This window comes from Mytilus edulis, chromosome 6 (genome assembly GCF_963676685.1).
Source record: "Mytilus edulis chromosome 6, xbMytEdul2.2, whole genome shotgun sequence".
Lineage (NCBI taxonomy): Eukaryota > Metazoa > Mollusca > Bivalvia > Mytilida > Mytilidae > Mytilus > Mytilus edulis.
The window spans coordinates 91,195,843-91,220,524 of NC_092349.1; the positions used below are offsets into that span (position 1 = coordinate 91,195,843).

At 34.6% G+C, this 24,682-nt stretch overlaps 1 protein-coding gene across 1 annotated transcript; it reads left to right on the plus strand.

Annotated features, from left to right (window-relative positions):
* Window positions 1–18,598: 18,598 nt before the first annotated feature.
* Window positions 18,599–19,285, plus strand: LOC139526755 (uncharacterized). The gene has a single exon (XM_071321921.1). The coding sequence runs from the start codon at window positions 18,599–18,601 to the stop codon at window positions 19,283–19,285; it is 687 nt and encodes a 228-aa protein (XP_071178022.1).
* Window positions 19,286–24,682: the final 5,397 nt, after the last annotated feature.

Genomic DNA, 24,682 nt, shown 5'->3' on the forward strand with positions numbered 1-24,682 from the left:
GTCAACGTTGGTGTCTTATTTAACAAACCATGGTTAACCATGGTCAACTAAAGGTCATATAACCATGGTTGACCACGGTTAACTAGGGTCAACCATGGAACATTTCACAGGGGAAAGGGTAATAACTCCTTAAGGGGTCAACTGACCATTTTGGTCATGTTGACTTACTTGTAGATCTTACTTTGCTGAAAATGTTTGCTGTTTACGGTTTATCTCTATCTATAATAATATTCAAGATTAATAAAAAAAAAACAGCAACATTTCTTTAAAATTACCAATTCAGGGACATCACCCAACAACTGAATGCCCGATTCATCTGAACATTTCAGGGCAGATAGATCTTGACTTGATAAACAATTTTACCCCATGTCAGATTTGCTCTTAATGCTTTGGTTTCAGAGTTATAAGCAGAAATCTACATTTTACCCATCTTTTCTATTTTTAGCCAGGACGGCCATCTCGGTTGGTTGGCCGTGTCACCCCACACATTTTTTTAAACTAGATACCCCAATGATAATTGTGGTAAATTGGATTTGATTTGGCCCAGTAGTTTCAGAGGAGAAGATTCTTGTTAAAGTTAACGACGACTGACGACGAACGCCAAGTGATGAGAAAAGCTCACTTGAAAAATGTAAATACGGGATCAAAACTGTATCTTATGCCCTTAAACAAGTGATTTCATTTTCTATAATTTGCCTACATACATCGATTATCCCTTTATTTTTGGATATCAATTTCACCAGTGGGCTTAGGGAGTAACTTACTGTGCTAAAGCTTTTAAAAGTACCATTTGGAATTGTTCTGTAATCAAATATTCATCAATTGCTCTTACTATCAGACAATTGCAAAGGTCAACAATATTAGGTGACCTGATTGGTTTTCTTTAGAATTAGAATGATTTATTTTAAGGTTATATCCTGATCTACAAATTATTCCTGTTTTTGCATATTCAAATAAACTGTAAAAATTGGCAGGCTTACACAATGTACCAAGCAAAAGACAGTTTCTGCATGTACATAGTCGTTTTGTCAATGGGATTCTTGTTTTTTTACAAATAAAAAAATCAAGCTTGTGGGGAAAATATCAAACAAATTTTATAAACACTTATTGAAGTCATTACATTTTAAATTCACAAATTACTTGTTTTAGTGATTTTGAAAAGTGTGTGTGAATTTTTTTTTAATATTTCACAGCTAAAATCACTCAGAAGTAATTTTGAAATCACTTGTTTAAGTAGTACCCCAGACTGCTGAAGTGAGCACTTTTCTACTTTACATTGAACTATTGAAATATTCTTTTCTGAGTTTTCTCCATGTACTTCAATTCTAAACTGTAGTATCATCTTGAATAACAATTAAAAGGTTTGATTACTTAACTATAATTTAAATATTTAAATATTATACATGTATGTTGAATATTTATAAAATAACAATTAATGTTTTTAACCAGAAATATGATATTTTTATATGAAAATAATATCATAATATCTGGCTAAAATGTCATATTCAGTCTTGAATGATAACTTGGAGAAATATATATGGTTTAATACACTTTTGTTCTAAAAGGGGAGAGGGGCTTTATCGGAAATCTGCGATCGACGATTGTTTTCAAGCTTGGGATTTGAAGATTGATCTTTTCAGTCTCAGGTCCTGGATTTATTTTTTGGAATTGCAGGATGTCAGGATTTAAATTTAAATTTCATTAAATTCGGGACCTCAGGATTTCAGGAGCCATTTCACAAAACATCGTTAGCTAAAGTCTTAAATGTTATACTTACGACTTTGCTAAGTGAACTCCTAGGACAATTTCACGAAGCATATCATACACTTAGGACCGCTCTTACGATTAAATCTTGAGTATTATCTTATGACCACTCTTAAGATATAAATACCTTAGCAACGTACTTTCGTTTCATCGAAGCATGCGCAGCAGTGACTTCCTATGTAAACAAAAACATTGGCTTCTGCTCGTGACTAGCAGACGAAAGAACGAGAAATACAAAAAAGATATGGAAATAGCAAAACGAAAGCCTATCTGGTCAGAGATAGTCCGTCAAAGAAAAAAAATATAATAGCCTTTCAAGATGTCATAATTATTTGGACTAGGTCAGCGAGTGAGCTGATTGCACTCTTTGCCACAGTAAACACCAATATAAATGTAATTAGAGGATAGGTCGGGCCTAGCCTGACTGTCCACGACAAAACCGTAACGTGTTTGCCGATACCGTCATCGCATCCCAAAATAACATCTTGTCTTTAAGTATGACCCTCACTCACAGGCACCTGTCTCAGAATTTGTTTTCGTATATACCTAAATTCTAAAGGTTTCAACTCCCTCAAGGAAAGTTGGCTTTGGATGAATTTGGCTATCTATTTTAGGTCTTTTTTCCATAAAGCTCAGCCTCTTCAACGGTTTCGGTACTTATACATCTTCGGATTTCAAATGTTTGGCTTTGAGCGTTCCTGATGAAGGTACACCCTGAAAGTGCAAGAAATATTTGAAGGTGTAATGTTTCTTTCATTCATTGAAATCTTCAATTGCACAGTATTGCGCAATAGCAAGAGATATCTACTTGCACAATTTTGCGCAATAGCAAGAAATTTTCTATTACACAGTTTTGCGGAATAGCAAAAAATATTCAATTGCACACTATTGTCCTGTTTTCAAATTGGTCTACATTAGGGTCCAAAGGGTCAAAAATTTAATTTTGTTTGATTACAACAAAAATTGAATATGTGGGGTTCTCCAATATGCTGAATCTAACCATGTATTTAGATTTTTATTATTTGGGCCCGGTTATCAAGTTGGTCCATATTGAAGTCTTAAGGGTCTAAAATTGAACATTATTTGAATTCTTTAAAAAATTGAATTCTTGGGTTTCTATGATATGCTGAATCTAACCATGTATTTAGATTTTGGATATTGGACCAAAATAGGTTAATGTCAAATTTTAAATTTTAAAGTTTTTACATTTAAGTTCTTAGACCAAATTCATTCTGTGTCAGAAACCTATGTTGTGTCAACTATTTAATAACAATCCAAATTCAGAGCTGTATCAAGCTTACATGTTGTGTCCATACTTGGCCCAACTATTCAGGGTTCGACCTCTGCGGTCGTATAAAGATGTGCCCAGCGGAGAATCTGGTTACATTTGATGTAATAAAGGAATGTATCTCCCCCATTGCCTGCTCTGACTACATGTCCCGTTTGGATTTGATTATCTTAGGTCAAAGTTTGTATTATGTTTTGTATTTATAGTTCATGGAATAATGGCATCAAAGATAGCAGGATTGAATTTTTGTATTTGCGCCAGACACGCGTTTTGTCGACAAAAAACAACAGTGACGCTCGAATAAAAAAATGTTAAAAAGTCCTAATAAAATACGGAGTTGATGGGCATTGAGGACCGAAAACTCCAAAAATGTTTGCCAAATACAGCTTAGGTAATTTATTCCTGAAGTAGCAAAGCCTTGGTATTTCAAACATTGACAGTTAATTTATAATAATGACGATATGTTTATTATGATTATTGCTATCAACACACAGTGCTTACTATTGGCTGGTAATCCCCTCTGGAAAACAGAACTCCACCAGCTTTGACATCGACCCAGTTTTTGTAAATAAACTCATCATAGATACCAGGATTGAAATTTTATATTTGCACCAGACAGGCGTTACAACCTCAAAAGACTAATCAGTGAAGCTCGAATAAAAACATGTTAAAAAGACAAAATAAATTACGACGAAGTTCAAGTGCATAGAGGACCACAAATTCCTGAAAGTTTTGACAAATCCAGCTAAGGTAATCTATTCTTTAAGTAGAACAGCCTTAGTATTATAAAAAATTTTAATTTGTAAACAGTTAATTTTTATTTACTGCCATATCAATGATAATTGCTGTCAACACAGATGTGCTTTCCCTTGGATGGTACTACCCTCTGGGAATAAGAACTCCACTAACAGTGGCATCAACCAAATGGTTGTAAATAAACTCATCACAGATATACGGATTTACATTTTAAATGTTCGCCAGACGGGTGTTTAGTCTACAAAAGAGGTATCAGTGACGTTCGAAAAAAAAGTTAAAGGTAAGAAGTCGAAGAGCATGGAATTATATAGATATTAGAAGATGTGGTATGATTGTCAATGTCAAACCTACAAAATGGGGAAATTCACGTGTTTCGTTACAGTAATCATATACGAGTATATTCTTGTGTGTACTGTTTCCTGTATCTATAGTGAATTTACTACAAAAGAACACAATCTCACACCACATGTTCCTATATTCTATACAATGCATATTGCAGGAAAAAAATATTGAAATAAATTCTAGATACAATACAATAGCTAAAACAGAAGGAAATGTGTGTGAAACAAAGCTAAGATAATAACATTGAGAAAGGAAATGGAAATTTTATAAGATAATTTTTTCTAATTAGTACATTTTAACAACGATAGATATTGATTCTTTTCATTAAATATAGATGAAAAAATTTGTAAGTAAATAACACTTTTAAAATATACCACCAACTGCATACTCTTGTTTCGTTAATAAAATTAGATGCCTTGAATTGATATTTTCAATGTAAAAATTATAATTAATGCTTGATCGCAGCTATACACACACTTATTTGTGGTGGTAGTTTTAGCAAAATTGTATTATTGTAGAAATATTCCATTGCCACTCTAAACAGCTTTTTGGGGTTTAATTTCAGTCACCTGGTATGGTGGAGAAACTACTGCAAATCAGAGGTGAATGTAGAAATGTAGTTTACTTACTTGTATTGCATGCAACATTGCCTGTAATCATGGCTATGAAATCCACAATTTGTATAAGAACCAACTTCAAAAGACTGAATATTAAATACACATTCAAATTCTAATTCTTCACCCTACAAGCCGATTTATTTTTCGAACGTTGTGAAGCATAACTAATACAGATCTTTTCACCAGACAAAAAGACAAATCACCTTGCGAAATTCTAGGGGCATCGTCACTTACGTTCCCATGTTGAGCGAGTGGCAGGAAAACTATGATGCTTTAATGCAGGGGCGGATCCAGAACCTCAATTCTGGGGGCACCATCCTAAACATGCATCATATATTTGCCATTGGACTTTAAACAACCAACAATCAATCAATACTTTCATTATATTTCATCACCTCTACCTTCTTTTTTCTATATTTTTTGGCCTCCCTTCCAGGCTTACTTTTTTGCACAGAATTTTTATCTCTGTAAAACACCTTCATATCCTTATATATATGGTGACCTATTCATTTCCTTGTACATGTACATACATATGGTAATTGAAACAAGAAAAATAAACAAATATAACTGTATGCTTGGCTATTTTAGTCCCAGATTCTGTTTTAAAGTAAATCTTACGGAAATAAAATAGCATTAATATATGATTATTTATTAGAATTGTCAATTCATTTTTCCTGGACCTGGTGAAAAAGGAGAGGGGTTAAACAAATTGTTAATTTCCCTTGAAAATAAGAGGGGATAGAAATATGACATGCCGTTTAAAAAACACAAATCTTGCATGGCAATAAAAAAATTTGTTTAATTTGTTTCTTGAATACATTCTCAAAAGGAGTTTTGAAATTGAAGAAGAAGAAATTTTATTTGTGAGTACTGTATTTTGGAATGAAGAGATACCCAAATATAATTGTATGCCATCCTTATCGACTTCAAACATATATTTGTACCTATTTTTTTTTAAAAACACATCAGTAGTTTCACCTGGTAATCGTAATTATAAACCCATAAAAAATCGTACTACTCGAATCAACATGTAAATGTATTTTACATGAAAGCTTTTGCAAACAGACATTACACACAGATGTCAATATTTACACACCCACCGATAAGTTGTCATAAATCTCACATGTGGACGCTGGTATTAATTACATAACGGCCAGTTTAAGAAGTCAAATCAAGCTGGGATTAATTTCCGCTCTAGAAAAGAAGATTCAGTAGCAATAAAATTATGTTATAATTTTTTTTGGTGACCTGAACTGGGAGGGGGGCACGTGCTCCCCTGTGCCCCCGGTAAATCCGCCACTGTATTGCACTAACTATTTGGCAAGTTGAATTCACATTATTAACAATTAGCACTCCTGACTTAAGGGTATTGTGACTAAGTACCTACGGGTCAAACAGTTATCAAAGGTACCAGGATTATAACTTAGTACGCCAGACGCTCGTTTCGTCTACATAAGACTCATCAGTGACGCTCATATCAAAATATTTGTAAAGCCAAACAAATACAAAGTTGAAGAGCATTGAGGATCGAAACCTCCAAAAAGTTGTGCCAAATACGGCTAAGGTAATCTATGCCTTGAATAAGAAAATCCTTAGTTTTTCGAAAAATTCAAAGTTTTGTAAACAGGAAATGTTTACAAATGACCACATTATTGATATTCATGTCAACACCGAAGTGTTGACTACTGGGCTGGTGATACCATCGGGGACGAAGCGTCCACCAGCAGTGGTATCGACCCAGTGGTGTAAATAGTTATCAAAGGTACCAGGATTATAATTTAGCACGCCAGACGCGCGTTTCGTCTACATAAGACTCATCAGTGACGCTCAAATCAAAATATTTATGAAGCCAAACTAATACAAAGTTGAAGAGCATTGAGAATCCAAGGTTCCAAAAAGTCGTGCCAAATACGGCTAAGGTAATCTATGCCTAAGATAAGAAAATCCTTAGTTTTTCGAAAAATTCAAAGTTTTTATACAAATGACCACATTATTGATATTCATGTCAACAACGAAGTGTTGACTACTGGGCTGATGATACCCTCGGGGACGAAGCGTCCACCAGCAGTGGCATCGACCCAGGGGTGTAAAAAGTTATCAAAGGTAACAGGATTATAATTTAGTAGGCCAGACGCGCGTTTCGTCTACATAAGACTCATCAGTGACGCTCATATCAAAATACTTATGAAGCTAAACAAGTAAAAAGTTGAAGAGCATTCAGGATTCAAAGTTCCAAAAAGTTGTGCCAAATACGGCTAAGGTAATCTATGCCTGGGATAAGAAAATCCTTAGTTTTCGAAAAATTCTAAGTTTTGTAAACAGGAAATTTATAAAAATGACCACATTATTGATATTCATGTCAACACCGAAGTGTTGATTTCTGGGCTGGTGATACCATGGGGGGCGAAGCGTCTACCAGCAGTGGCATCGACCCAGTGGTGTAAACAGTTATCAAAGGTACCAGGATTATAATTTAGTACGCCAGACGCGCGTTTCGTCTACATAAGACTCATCAGTGACGCTCATATCAAAATATTTGTAAAGCCAAACAAATACAAAGTTGAAGAGCATTGAGGATCGAAACCTCCAAAAAGTTGTGCCAAATACGGCTAAGGTAATCTATGCCTTGAATAAGAAAATCCTTAGTTTTTCGAAAAATTCAAAGTTTTGTAAACAGGAAATGTTTACAAATGACCACATTATTGATATTCATGTCAACACCGAAGTGTTGACTACTGGGCTGGTGATACCATCGGGGACGAAGCGTCCACCAGCAGTGGTATCGACCCAGTGGTGTAAATAGTTATCAAAGGTACCAGGATTATAATTAAGTACGCCAGACGCGCGTTTCGTCTACATAAGACTCATCAGTGACGCTCATTATTTCTAGTTTATCCTTCACAATGACGATCACTTAGAAGCTTGATGAATGTTAATAATGCAGAGATACAGGCGGTCCCCACTATCTGATAAATGACTCATAAAGGCGCGCATGATTGACGATGTTTTTTCTGGTGAAGACCAAACAAGAAAGTTGTATATTGGTAGATATATAGAATGTGTCTATGTCAGAACGTATTTAAAATATTGTTACCATGTCTGAAATTATGGTAAACCTTCTATGGCGTGTTGTCTTAAAAGATAGAACGTGTTTTATTCCAGAACATGACTTGTTTTACCGTGTGTGAATTCGCATTGCTATTAGACGTGTTTCAGTATTTATACATTCAACATTTATGCATTTAGTATTAGTTAGTGTTATGATGTTGGTTTTTTTTGTGTGGTTGTATATTATGAATTTTCTTATCGTTAGTTGTTTGCATTCGGTTTTCATTTTCTATTTGTATGTAAAAGTTAACTATTCAGCTAGTTCATTTATTTGTTTTTGGCTAAAACAAAAATGTGCACATGAGTTAGTTGTTTCTAAACAGTTCTGATTTAGAAGAAAAACCGATACGGTTAGAAAATACAAATTATTACTCTATAACTGACAAAGTTCTAAATTATATATTTTTAAAAGTAAGAATTTTTTTTTTTTAAATAACACCATCTCAAACGTCATTTCAATGTTATATTTCTATGTTTCACCTGTGACGTTACTCTTGGTGGCGTTGATACATTTATGTAACGGACATTTTTATAGTTATATTGTTGTGTATTTGTGTTCTGTCGTATATTAAATGGTTGAGAGCTTCCATTGTTATTCTGTTTATATGTTGTAATGTACTTTTTTTTGTGTGTATTTAACTATCTTTAATGTTCTTGCGTTTATTTGTATTATTTTTGTCATGTAATGTCATTTCAGCGGTATTTTTATCATTGCAATCTAAATTGGAGGCTTAGCTAGCCATTAAACCAAGTTTAACCCACCATTTGTCCTATATTGTCCTATACCAAGTTAGTTATATGGAATTTATTATGAAATAGTCCGGTTTTCGTTTGATTTTTGTTGCAATTCAGTATGTTTGTCGTTCCGTTGTTTTCCTTCATAGTTAATGTGTTTCCGTTGATTTTAGATTTTGACCAAAATTACTTTCAGTAAAATCGATTGATGATTATTGAACGGTATATACATATGTTGCCTTTAGTTATGATGTATCCTTCCAACCAAAGGTTACCTCGCCAAACACCAACCATACATTAATTCTAGCCTCGAAAATTGAATAAACGATCAACGGATTAATTTTCGTAAGTGTTATATTAAAAAAAGTGTTATCATTATATTGAAATGTTGTATATACATAGCCGTTTACATAATCTAAAATACGAGTCATTGTGGCTTTCCATTAATTTTGTCTGTGTTTTTTCGTTAATATTTGGCAAACAGATATAATAAGTAAACAGATGAATTAAAAAGCCATTTTTATTTAAGAAGATTTAAAGAAATGGAACGACACCTTATAAAAACTACCATCTTATGATATACAAAGTTGATACAACTGCGGCTGATTCAAAATGTTATGGATTCGGTTGTATAGTGTATTGTAGGGACATAAACATTGTGTATAACTCTTGTAAAATGTATAGTTAACTAGCAAATGTGTGCTGTTTAGTAAAAACACTAAATACTAATTTGTTTGAGAATACTAAATATAAAGACGATATATAGAAATAAAACCCATTCGAGCGATTAATATTTAACTAACATAATTGATTGATAACTTTATTTTTGTTTTAATAACATCTGATGTAGAAACGTAAGAACTCTTTCACGATGACACGAACACTGCATGCCTATCGGATGTAATTTGCAACTTTAAAACTAATTTTTCTTTTTTCAGAAAAGAAACACAGCCTGAGGATGACATATTACTTGAAGGCGTTCCGATTTGAGAGAACGAATAAGATTCTGATTAAGACCCTAAAAAATTTCATTACAAAACTGTCATATATTTTCATTTGATCCTTTTCGTACATCATTTAGTTAGAAACTGAATGAGTATGAACAGAATACTTAATACCACGGTGGGTAAGGTTGTCCTGCGAGAGAACATTCCGTACTGGTGATTTGGTCATGACGGGTGATCAATGAAAAAATGTAAACAAAGACGAAAATCATGATATTTTACGTTTTCTCTCTCAAAAAAAGAAGGAAACAGTGGAGATTTTTCAATTTTGTTTCTTATGGGTTCATAGGCAAAACATCAAAAAGTTGACCCTCTAAACTGTTTCAGTAAGCGTAACACAAAAGTGCTCATTTTCAGAAAATCTAGAACTGAAACAATAAAACAAAAATGCTTAAAGAGTCCGCTTCATATACAGCAATCCACACGACAAAATTATTTTGTGAAAAAAACAGTGCAATTTATTAAAATTTTGCATTTTCTCAATTTATTCATGTCCTGATACTGTTCTGGTGGGTCCTCTCATTGTGCTGGTGGGTCCTGATACGGTCCTGGTGATTTTGGATAAGAAGTTGGTCATATTTGAAACAAATGTTACAAAATCAATAAGATTGGGCAGATAATTATTGTCAAAAGGATCTGTGAGTCCTATTTTTGCTTTTGTGCATCAATTTGGCTGTTTAATATGTGTTTTCAAATTATCGTAACTTGTATTACATAAAAGGGCAACATCTTCCGTACAATATCAGATAACAATATATATCTAAAATAAGAATAGTTTTATTAAGATATTAAATGCCCCTTAAATTGATGCTTCAACAATGATCAAAGCCCATGCCGCATATTCATATAAACTTGATTTTTTGCGCTCCACATACCCCTCCCCACCCCCACCCCACCTAACCAACCCCTCCTCATTTTCTCCTTCATTGGTACAGTGGTACATGTATACCAACACAACAGTTTATCACATAAAATAATAATAGAAAGATTCACATTATTGAATGTCGAATGCTCGCAGGTACTGAAAGCTAGTTAAAAGCCGCATTTTCAACTGATAGACAAACAATGTTCTCATATATAAAAATCCCAATCGTGTCGATTAAAAAATTTCTCAAAACTTAAGTTTACATTTTAATGTTTGATAGAGCAGAACTTTAAAAGAGTACAGTAAATCCTGTGCTCACAACAGTTCTTGTCATAATTATGTATACATAAGACTTATAACGGAATTAAGAAGGTACCAAGAAATATTTTACAGTTCAATTTAATTATGATCATGAATGAAAGAAAATAGTACGGAAGTTTACATAGGATAAAACGAAATTTATAGCATTTTTTGGCGAAAGACTTTAACGCTTCTTTGCCTTACAGCTCTTCTATAAAAGGATGTAAAACAAAACTTTGATCGACTTGCTTGCTATGTTTGCTTGAATGTTTTCAGACATTTATAGGTAGGCAGTGTTTCAATACATACTGGGATTTGATTGGTCAATAAAAACTGACAGGAATTGAATTGTCCAAACAAATTATAGTATATAGTAAACACACTACTTACCTGCCGTTTAATAACATCCAAACAATCATAGCAAGCAAGTTGATCAATGGTTTGCTTTGCATATATTTATAGAAGAGCTGTAAATTATAAAAAAAAGTCTTGTTGTCGTAGATGGTTAAATCCTCAACAATTTCTCAATAACTTTGTTGGAACGAATAAAGGTTTTAAATTAAAAAATCGTTGACTTTTATCCACCTTTTTCCCTGACGAGGCATATTAGCTATTCGTATTCTGTTGCACCTGACGCACGTAAACTTTCACATTACCATCTTCTTTTCGGAAATATTTTACCGAATTCATACTTGACAGGATTATTATCCTAGTAAAAAGTGTAACAAATGCATTGAACATAAGTTAAAAATTCATTTTATGTGTCAATTTGTTCGAAAAAAGTCGAAAAGAAGAGTTTTTTTTTAATGTCATGATTATCTGTCGCTTTCTAGATCTATGCTTAGTATTTATTTCAGATGACATGGACTTCTCACCCTTATGACCCTGCTGTCTTTCATAACTTTATTTATATACATATATTAATATATAAACAAAAGGCTGCAACTGGTAGTTTTGTATTCAAAAAGATTCGTTGTAACGAGAATACTTGTGCTGTGATGGTCAAAATCTTGAATTGCTTATAAATGTTGCTGGACCCAGTTTCATTATCTGATCTGAATTTTCTGAAATGTGCAAGGTAGATAGACATTGGTAGTATGAAGCGTATGAAGCTACTGTAGCGATTTTAGTTTGACTGTATAATTATAATTATGTAAGATATCTTTTTATTAATATGTTTGGGTTAAATTACATTTCTATAGGGCAATGCCCGGTATTTTTATTTATTTGAACGGTTTCTATATCATTTAAATTCACCGCCCAGTATCTTAAGAACCGCCCGATACCCCATCTTTGGAGCCGTCGGGGTACCGTTCGGTAACCCCATCTTTAAAACTGTCAAGGTACCGCCCAGTAGCCAATCTTTAGAACCGTTGAGGTACCGCCCGGTATCTTTAGAACCGCCCGGTACCCCATTTTTGGAACCGTCGGGGTACCGCCAGTATTTATGTATATAAGGGGATGCGAGAGAGATCAGAGAGTGTGATAATATAGGAAGAGATAGAATTGATATTGTTAGTAAGAAGTGTTGAGAGTAATATTGTTTTAGTGAATTAGGATTATTGTTCAACTGTTTTATTATGTCAAACTGATATACATTAAACAGATTACATAGTGATTTGATTTGAAACTTTGTGTTGTGGTTTGTTTTCTTTGTGCCATTTGAATGTGGATTTTACGTAATTTACGCTACCAAAATAACACATCGACAAACACGAATCCATACAAAAACGACAACGCTACAAATGGCGGCAGCGGTGGGATAGCCATACACAAAGTTTTATAGATTCGTAATGAGGATAACTGTTGGAATATCAGTGAGACTTAAACTATTTGGATACATGTTAGAATTTTCAGTACAAGCTGTGTTTTATTATTAATGGAGATGGATCGAAATAGAACTGACTATAATACTTATCCAATGGATTTTACTAACATTGGAGAAGAGCAGACTGTTTCTGGAGAACACAACTTTAGGAACAGAAGTCAGTATTCACCAGGAATATTTTCACCATCTCAAGAATTCCAAGGGGTACCCGATTCCATTCCAGGGACACCGGGAGATGCCAGAACCGCACACCGGACGGTCCCTGGAACCCCATTGTCGACGGTGCGGACAGCTAACAGGTGGGGTAGTTTCGACGGTAGCAGTAATTGGAAGGATGAATCTTTTATTTCGACCACACCAATGTTTGATATGAACCAGAGACAACAAAATGCTAATACAGCCGGAATTGATCATAAATGGAAGAAATTTGTTCTAAGATGGATTTGGTTTATCTTAAGTTTGATACTTGTGATCGGATTCTTTTTCGTATCATTTCCATTTCATGACATTGTTTGTTGGCTGAAGCAAAATGTTATATTATTGGTGGTTACTCTACTTATAACATTTCTAGTTACGGTAATTGTGAAGTTATTCATAAATGAAACCACAAAACGTCTGGAATACTTTGATAACCGAAATGAATACAGAAGAAGACAAACAGATACCGTGCATCAGCAATTGAACTTCGACCAGAACATTCCACATAGTCGAGACAATGCAAGGACTGTACCGATGAACTCATCATCACATTTGCAAGTTAACCGATCCGAAGTTCAAGTAAAGAGGACATTTAGTGGCAGTAACGATGATGTGTCAGCAGACTTTCTACGTTACTTTGAAAACATTGCGACACTGAATGCGTGGAATGAAGAGAGAAAAAGGTTATTGTTCTTTACAACCTTGCGAGGACAGGCAGAAACATTTGTGCACGGATTGCCTTTAGATATCCAAATGAGATGGGAGAGTTTGATAGATAAGATGGAGTTACAATTTGGACATTCAAACATGAAAGAAAGCTACCTTGCAGAGGCAAAACTAAGGAGAAGGAAACCTGCGGAATCGTTTAGAGATTTGGGGCAATCTATTGAAGATTTGTACAGGCGTGCATACCCATCTCATCCAGAACTTGTTCAAGAAAATAGTATCAGATCGTTTCTTGACGCTTGCGGTGAGTCGGAGGAGTTCCGCATGTTTATAAGGCGAACTAGGCCTAGGACTCTACAAGAAGCTGTTGCAAGTGCCATGCAAGAAGAATGTATTAGAATAAATGAAGGAAATGTGAACAAGGTTAACAAGAGAAATAATGTTTATACAGTGGAAAAAGAAAGAGATGTTTGTGAACCGAGTTCAAAGAAGAACAATTATTCAGAAAGTCCTATAAACAACCGAAGATATCAAAATAAGATCTTTAGACAGTGTACGAATTGTGGAAAAAGAGGACACACAAGAGAGTACTGTTGGAGTAAGACACATTCAAACAATCAGAACATTTCAAATCAGACGGTACCAGAGGAAGACACCGCCCAGATTAGCGGTGGTACCGTCCAGCAGTTAAACAACAACCGGTCGGAGCAATAGGCCCTGCTCCGACCGACGGTACCTGGTGGCCTAGCAGAAGTTTAAAGGAGTGTTCCTTGGATAAACATAGGACGACACGTTCCACTCAAACTGAAAGGGGTGATATGGAGATTGACTTGGATCACTTATTAGACCAAGATTTAACTCCAGAGTATTACATAACACCTAAGCGGTTGAGTGGTGGTGCGTTTGTTTATCTACGAGGGGAACACATAGACGATGAATTATTGTCAGATAATATTGGGCAAAACAACGTAGCTATGTTAACGAAAATACCCGGAAAAGCTGGTATGATGGTGGATGGTCAAATAGAAGGATCATCAATTAGTTGGAAGATTGATACCGATGCAAGATGCACTTTAATAACAGAAGAATGCTACAGAAATATTTTGCCTGATAGTAGACCTATGCTAAGACCAGTGGATACCAGATTCATCACAGCTAGTGGTGGTGATTAAAAAGTGTTAGGAACTGCTGTGATGACATTATCATTTGATGAGTTTTGTGTTCAATTTCCAATTACTGTTGGAGGAGTCAGAAATAATTTACTTGGTGAAAACTTTCTCCAAACTTTTCGATGTGAATGGGATTGGGATTCCTTATCTCTGGAAATAAGTGGTAGCAATATTCCGTCTCACGAACAAAATGAATGCGTTCGTTCTAGTAGAGTTGTATCACTAGAAACAGTGACAGTACCAGCTAAACATGAAATAGTTGTTAGATCGGGATTAACGAGGAAAGTCAGTACAAGTTCTACAAATATAAATGGTGTCTTGTCTCCTGATAGAAATTTCATGACGAAATATGGACTACCGCTAGCAAGAGTACTAGTTAATGCATCACAAGGCATGGTGTATGCAAGATTGTTTAACCCAACCAGTACAGACATTATATTGTACAAAGGAACACATATTGCTGTGTTTGTACCAGTTGTGAATATCGGCAATTCTGTTGAGGTGGAAGATGAAAATGAAGATGTTTGTGAGATTGTTGAGCATCGTAATTCGTCTAATAGTTTGTTGCCTCAAAATATGGAAAAGATGTACCAAAGCGGTATACAGAATCTTTCAATTAAAGAAGCCGATGAATTTAAAAGGGTATTGCTGCAAAATTGTTGTGTGTTTGCTGACCCTGATGGAGAAACTGGACATACATTATTGGGAAAGCATGAGATTAAACTGGAGAAAGAGATACCGATCAAGGAACCCCCAAGAAGAGTCCCGTTATTTAAGAGGAAAATATTAGAAGAGATTGAAAAGCTGGAAAAGAAAGGAATTTCTTGGTCAGCACCAATTGTTTTAGTACTGAAAAAGGATTCATCATGGAGACTATGTGTTGACTATCGAAAGTTGAACGGTAGAACAATTAAAGATGCATATCCGATTCCGAGAATAGAGAACAATTTAGATGTACTGAACGGCTCGAAGTGGTTTTCGTCTTTAGACTTAGACATGGCGTACCATCAAATTCCAATGAAACTGTGTGATAAAGAAAAGACTGCGTTTGCCACACCAATGGGAGGGTTGTACCAATATACTGCCATGCCCTTCAGATTGTGCAATGCTGCTTCAACATTCCAGAGGATAATAGAGTCTGCCTTACATGGGTTACAATGGCATATAGCAGTATTGTACCTGGACGATATAATTGTGATAGGAAAAACGTTTAAAGAACATTTGAATAATATATGTAAAATTATCGACAGACTTAAACTTGCTGGGTTGAAGTTGAAACCAAAGAAATGTACGTTCTTCAGGCATGAAATACAGTTTTTGGGCCATATAGTGTCGTCCAATGGGGTTAAAACAGATCCAAAGAAAGTAGAAGCCGTTAGTAAGATGGAGAAACCTGAAAATGTGAAAGAACTTCGTTCATTTCTAGGATTGGTTTCGTACTATAGAAAGTTTATCAAGAATTTCTCATTGATAGCGAAGAGTCTATTTGAATTAACAAAGCCTAGTGTGACATGGAACTGGTCTAAAGAATGTGATATGGCGTTCCATACATTGAAGAATAAATTAGTGACATCACCGATTCTGTCTTACCCTGATGTTAACGGCGGGGAATTTATTTTAGACACGGACGCGAGTAACTTTTCTATTGGTTGCGTTTTATCACAAATTCAACAAGGACAGGAACACGTTATAGCGTATGGAAGTAGGACTTTGAATAAACCGGAAATAAACTATTGTTTTACTAGAAAGGAATTACTAGCAGTTGTGTATTTCATAAAGTACTTTAGGCATTACCTATTGGGACGGAAATTTATAATCAGGACGGACCATGGATCCTTAACATGGCTTTACCGATTCCGAGAACCAGACGGTCAGATAAGTCGCTGGATACAACAAATAAGCGCATATGACTTTAAGATAGTGCACAGACCTGGCAAGAAACATAGTAACGCTGATGCTCTGTCAAGAATCAAGATAAAAGAGCAGGATTTTTGTACTCAGTGTAAATTGCCATGGGACTATGAATTTGAGGCACCGCCTAAACAGGATGACACTGAAGAACCAGTTGTTATTGCACCAGTAAATAGAATGAATACAGAAGTTGACAATTCATTAAATGTGCCAATAAAGAGGGGTCGTAAGCCAAATACTCCTAAACGTGCACAAGCTAAGAAGCAACCAGATATTACTTTGACGCCATCTTTGATACATGAAATGCAAACCCAAGACACAGAACTAGGTGATGTATTGAAATTAAAGTTGGATAGTGCAGATAAACCTCCAATCGAGAATTTCACAAGTAAAAGTACGTTATTTAAAAATTGGATTCAAAATGGGAACTCTTAACTGTTCAGGATGACATATTATGTTACTATTGGGAAGACCAAACTGGAACTAAAAGATGGAAAATCTGTACACCTAAAGCTTTACAGGGATATGTACTTTGGCATCTACATGATTCCCCAACTGGTGGACACCAAGGCATCAACAGAACTAAAAAGCGAGCTGCGCTATGCCCATTTTTCTGGCCACATATGAATCGAAATATTCAAGATTACGTTACAACCTGTGATATCTGTGAAGAAAGAAAACAACCTGCCCGATCAAAAAGACATAAAATGAAAAGTTATGTCATGGGTACAAGATTTGAGAGACTCGCAAGTGATATTGCAGGCCCACTTTCCACTACTGATCAAGGGAATCGATACATATTGGTTATTCAAGACTATTTTACAAAGTTTACGGAAGTGTATCCGTTGTGTGACATACATGCATAAACCGTAGCTAATGTGTTTCTAAAAGGATGGATTAAAAGATACGGATGCCCAGTGGAGATCCATTCAGACCAGGGTACTCAATATGAGAGTCAGTTGTTTCAAGGTATTTGCAAACTTTTGCATATTTCAAAGACGCAGACTACAGCTATGCATCCAAGATCTGATGGTATGGTGGAGAGAGGAAATAGAACAATAAAAGAAATGCTATCTAAGTACATTGACCGAAATCAGTCCGATTTGGATAAATACATCGACTATATGGTGATGGCATATAACTCAACACCCCATGACAGTACTGGTATTACGCCGTATAGAATGATGTTTGGTGACGAAATGAAAATGCCGTTAGATTTGATTGCTAGATCACCGTCAGATGATGACGAGGAGACTCATTTTAAGAATGAGCATAGCTTTGTAGCTAAAATAAGAGAGGAGTTAGAAAAAGCTCACGAGATAGCACGTGAAAAATTAAAAAGGACTGCAATCCGCCAAAAGGATTATTATGACAGAAATGTGAAAGAAATAAATTATGCTAATGGCGATTTGGTAAGGAGATGGCAGCCTCACGTAGTGAAAGGTGGAAAGAAAAAGTTGTACAGAAACTGGACTGGCCCATGGGTAATTATAGAAAAATTAACGGATGTCCTGTTTAAAATTAAACATTCAAAGAATTCGCCTAATGTGGTTGTGCATGCAGATAATTTGAAAAAGCATACAGGAGTGAAGTCTGTTTCGTGGTTTAAACCAGAAAAGACCATCTTAAACGCACAACCACCATTAATAAATTATTTCGACAGTGAACATGAACTACGGGGTAATGGTGCATTGGGAAATACGCATGACACCGAGCCGACCCTCATACAATCCGATGAGTATCAAACAGATTAAACATTGGAACCGCCGGAAAATTGTGTGTATAAAGCATTGGAACCGACGGAAAGTTACCCAGATATAACATTGGAACCCCCAAACGGTTCTTTAAATAAAACATTGGAACCCCCGGAACCCCTCATACACCCGGAACCCCCGGTACCCCCGGAACCCCCGGACGGTACCGGGAACCGTTCAAAACCAGTGACACCATCTATAATCACGACAAAGCGCGGGAGAATGGTCAGAATACCTTTGCGTTATCGATAAGGCAATACGCAAAATTTATATACACAAATATTTTATTAACAATGGATAGAAAGGTGACAGAAAAAAGGATTATGTGTGAACATTGTTTCAAATTGTACTGCAGTAACAAATCATACAAAAGACACATTAAAGAAGTGCACTCCGCAAATTATAACACAGAAAGAATTCAATGTTTGATATGTCATAAAACTTTTAGCAGAAAGAGCCATTTGAGAAGACATAATAGGAAATTTCACAAGGACACTCACAACAGTGACACTCTAAAAGTGACCATACAGAACGAAAGCAGCTTTAATGTTCATGAACATTTGTCAGAAGAAGGACCAATGCTTAATGATACACCAACCGTGGAGGGACCGACATTCGGTGAAATGCCCGATTTCTTGGAGGATATTTCATTGGATGAGTTTATAACTGAACAGGAATTTGAAGAGTCGGAACATGTTGAAAATGGCAGTGACAAAAAGAGTGAAACAGTTAAACCGGATGAAAACAATAATAGCAATAATATCATTGACAGTAATAAGCAAACAATAATTCTAAAACTGGAAACAACCACCGTAAATCTAACGGATGGCCGGACAGTAGTAAACAGAGATACTTCGATCGAATATTCTAATAATGTAAACCCGGATGATATTAACATAACTATTGTTGTGGATGCTGTAACTAAAGAAATAAACGAACATTTAAAGCAAAAACAATCAGCAAAGTGCGAAGAAACATAGAACTTTATTAACTGGTATGCGTGTGTACGTAAACATTAACCTGAGTTGGACTATATTTAGAGTGTGTACGTATAGGTCAGTTAAATCTATTTTTAAACCAATCGATAATTGTGTTTTTGGATATATATGTAATTCTACAGTGAGTAGACTACTTTTGTTTAATACGACATTGAAATAGGAATTTCAATTGCTAGTTGGGGGGATTGTAGCGATTTTAGTTTGACTGTATAATTATTATTATGTAAGATATCTTTTTATTAATATGTTTGGGTTAAATTACATTTCTCTAGGGCAATGCCCGGTATTTTTATTTATTTGAACGGTTTCTATATCATTTAAATTCACCGCCCGGTATCTTAAGAACCGCCCGATACCCCATCTTTGGAACCGTCGGGGTACCGCTCGGTAACCCCATCTTTAAAACTGTCAAGTTACCGCCCGGTAGCCAATCTTTAGAACCGTTGAGGTATCGCCCGGTATCTTTAGAACCGCCCGGTACCCCATTTTTGGAACCGTCGGGGTACCGCCAGTATTTATGTATATTAGGGGATGCAAGAGAGATCAGAGAGTGTGATAATATAGGAAGCGATAGAATTGATATTGTTAGTTAGAAGTGCTGAGAGTAATATTGTTTTAGTGAATTAGGATTATTGTTCAACTGTTTTATTATGTCAAACTGATATACATTTAACAGATTACATAGTGATTTGATTTGAAACTTTGTGTTGTGGTTTGTTTTCTTTGTGCCATTTGAATATGGATTTTACGTAATTTACGCTACCAAAATAACACATCGACAAACACGAATCCATACAAAAACGACAACGCTACACTACGAGATATTTTATTTTTTAAAATTTAAGGTACAATTAACAAAGTAAACGGTAGTTGTCTTGCAAATACCTTTAAATATATTTTAAAAGGATAATGTACCCTTGTGTTGATTCCATGCTAAACATAACAAAAATCTCTGTACAAAAGTCTGTGAATTTTCTATAATAATAGTGGTTTTATTTTCACCAAATTCTCTTTTGCTTCGTAATACAATAATAAACTATAAATAATAAAGCTTTGGAAGAAGTTTCCCCTTGATATATGTACAAAATGGTCCATCTCTTTTATTCATTGTCTGTGCTGTTTTGAGACCATTGCAGTTTGCACATTTAGTAATTAACAGGCCACAGGAGAGGTCATAAACCATGCACGAAAAGATAAAATATTGATCAAGTACTTAATTTGCATCTGAACCCCCCTCCCCAACCCCGGTTTGTTTTTATTTGGGAGGAGTCTATAAATGGTCAATTACAGACAGTCGAGTACGCATTTTACCTTCAAGTCCTTATCTGGCTTTAGATTCAGTTTTTTTAATATAAATTACGGCTACTTTTTAATATAATAATACTAAGAATTCACAATAGCAAAAAATGAAGAACAAAATTGGGTAAAGTGAAATATCTTAGTAACGAGTCATTACTGCAGAGAAAGTGTGTTTGACACACACAACTTAAAAGCTTAGTTAGTGATATAACCAATATTCAAATAATAGTGTATTTCTTGTATTTTTTCCGTTTACTCATTTTCAATTAGAGTTAAGGCACATTTGATTTTCATTCATAAAAATATTTAAATATAGAAAATAGGACACATTGTTCACTTCCGCCCCCTTAATTCTGTATCAAAAGTATTAATTATGGAAATTTGAAATGAAAAAGCTAAGAAATCGTATTTCTGTTAGTGTTCTCTAGGTTATCTCGTCTTCATTCTCTGAAAAATTCTAGTTTGCCCATCCATAAATAGTGAATTTGTTTTAGTGTTCTATCGAACTTTCGAAAAAAAATACCTGACAACCGTTCAGACAAAAAAAAAATAGGTTGAAAAAAACTTACAGATACAGCAAGTGATTCTTAATAGCTATAAGACACATTTTTCTTTTAAAATACAACATTTAAATCTTACGGGAAACTAATCCAGGCTTAAAACTTTCACTGTGACCTCGTTCTAACTTATCCCCCCCCCCCCCAAAAAAAAACCAACAAAAAAACAAAACGCAATACTATTGTCATTCTTATAGTCAGCATTAAATGGTTCACAAAGATTCAAATGTCCTTTGTTCCATTTTTATGCAAAACCTTTCTAAAACAGTTTCATTTTATGGGTTATTGTTGAAGGTCGTACTATGACGTATGGTTGTTAACACAAACTTCCTTTGGTTTGTTATGGGAATTTGTCCATTAACAAACATACAACATCATCTTGAGACTTCTTTATATAAGTATTGTATAAATTACAACGTATTTTGGTGATCATGCAAAAAGACCGTAATCCCGAAAATCGTAAACATATTTTCTTATCTTAATAGAGGTAAGAGGGGTTCCATTAACAGGTCAAGAAATAAGATTACAGTTAGTTTTTAAAAAAATTAAAAAAATAGGGGTATGTTTTTCTCTCATAATAACAGTAAACAGATTCACAACAATGGCAATTTCAAGAAAGCAGATACCAGTTAATTAGCAATAACAGTTAAGCATCAATGATCATGAATATATGCCACTTTTAACTAAAACTTAAAGGCACAGAACCAGGACATAGGAGCACAGAACCAGGACCGTTTTTCTAATCACCAGCACATCGTCAGGACAATTTTGTTTGGCGAACTTCCACGACTTTTGCAATAAAAAATTGTTGTTATATTCTTTGAATGGTACTAATGACGTATCAGAGAAAAATTAAGCAACAAAACGGTTGTTTTATTGCCGTTCTGATACAATGTAAACAAACCCACCAGCACAGAATCAGGACCCACTAACACCTGACAGGACCAAATCACCAGCACAAAACGTTCTCTCGCAGGACAACCTTACCCACTGTGAAAGTAATGATACATAAATATAGAATTAAACGATAGGTAAATGAATAATTGACTGATACATTTGAAATATAACAAATGAACCATTTAAAGTAACACTTTAAAAGTGGACAATATTACACATAATTAACGAATGAACTATAAAGAATAAAGAATAATTATTATAGCAATTAAGTGGACAATATATCAAATTATTAACAAATGGAATATAAAGAAAAAACTACGATGAATAAATTGATTCTGAAATGACTTCTCAAATCGGATAACTGCATCTGATCCATTACATTGCATTTTTTGTTTTGGCTATCTCGTCAACTTTTACAAGTGTTTGTAGGTTGGATTTTTAAATATTTCGGTTCCAAACATCACTGAAGAGATATATGTCTTATCAAAATGTGTATCGGAGTCATTTAAAGTTGTAACGTCGAAATCGAGAAAATTGAGATTTCTTTTTTTAATTTTTGATTTCATTGTATATATTTTGCTAAGTTTTTCTTTGTTAATATTGATTTGGACGATAAAGGTCAGATTGATTTTGCTTCAGCAGTGTTTTTATATTATGTTTTGAATAAAAAGATAAAAAATCATCTTTAGTTTTTTTTGTTTTACATTTATTTAAAAAAAGTCAAGAAAAAACAAAACACCATCCAACCATGATCTGCTTTCCTTTCTGAGTACCTCCAATCAAACTTTTTGGTGGAGTTCGTGTTGCGTAGTCTTTAGTTTTTTATGTTGTGTCTTGTGTTCTATTATTAGTCCGTTTGTCTTTTTCTTTGTTAGCCATGGCGTTGACTGTTTATTTTTTATGTATGAGTTTGACTGTCTCTCTTGTATATTTTGCCCTTTTTTAGGACTTGATGTCTCCGTTTGGCCGTATGACATATGAGCCAGTCCATGCGAAAAGGTACAAAAACGAAAAATTTACGAAATTCTAAAAATTATTGGTAGCAGACTTGTGATTTATAAAACACAATTACTTTCCCTCATATCATCAAGCTGTGAGCTACACGCACCTGCGAGTGTTGAGACCCCCCCCCCTCTTTAGTTTTATCAGGATTTTTAGTGAATTATTTCATATATTTCAATCATTTTCAAAGTACAGTTTTAATGGCTTGATTTGCCAATTGATAATGTTAACCCCGGAAGCAGTGGGAATAAGGCTCTCGCTTACAATGCGGATATCAATGCAATCGAACCGGGCAACGGTTCGAATCCCGTGCAACTAAGGTTGATTTATATAATATTAAATAACTTAACTTAACTTAATCCCGGTAGCAGTGGGGATAAGGCTCTCGCTTACGATGCGGATATCAATGCAATCGAACCGGGCAACGGTTCGAATCCCGTGCAACTAAGGTTGATTTATATAATATTAAATAACTTAACTTAATCAATGCAATCGAACCGGGCAACGGTTCGAATCCCGTGCAACTAAGGTTGATTTATATAATATTAAATAACTTAACTTAACTTAACTTAACTTAACTTAACTTAAGTTAAGTTAAATTTCAATTTCTATAACACAAGATGTCATAGTTTTTGTATTCTCCTTCATGTTTTAATGTTGTCTTACTTTCTTTAAACCTGTAGAACTGACGGAAATTATTGACTTTTGTCTCTGTAGTGTCATAAACTTTTATAGTTTCTGGTCGGTATAGCATTAGTCCGGGGAACAAATGATTTTACACTTGCTCAAATACCAAAAATTCAGATATTTCTACGTGTTTTTCTGTTTTAGTTGACAAATTCGGGATAGAATTGACAATCTTATGAATGTTTACATTAATGTAATTTTTTCGGATAAAATCGTTTTTCAAAAATACTATAACAAACTTTGCTAACGTGTCCTGTAAAGTTTACCAAAAGGACTTTTTGTACCTTTTCGCATGGACTGGCTCATATAAATGTATTCATTTACGTATGATAATTCTATTTTATCACTGATTTTATTTATAATGTGTATGTATACTTTCAATTTTCTGTTGTTCTGGCAAGCACTTTCAATACAAGTGTAAAATATTTGTCTATATAATGGAAAAATTGGGGAAAAACGTCATTGGCGTTAACGGACAATGTCCAGACATGTGGCTTTTTTGTAGATGTAGCTAACCATTTCTAATGTTATAAGCAATTCGTCATGATGTTCCAAAACCATCTGAACAAGATTGTCATACATATTTAGAACGAAATGTTAATTGGTTTGCCCTGGAATTACCGTTCCAAATATTACAGTCACACTAAAATTATGAACTTGGTAGGGACGAAGCATAACAAGAATAAAGACAAGCCATGAACCTATATAGTAGGGTCTCCCCTACTCACAACGGTATAAAATAACTGTTCAACGAGCGAAAATAAATTAATTCGAATGACGGAAACCTTTCCAATGAATATCAAACGTAAAAATTTCAGCGTGACGCTCAAATTTATTTTTATTCATATATATCATTTATTAAAATCTGTACAACATTGAATACAGGAACTCTATCACGGCTTCGTTAACATTAGTAATGATATTCACATTTATGGTT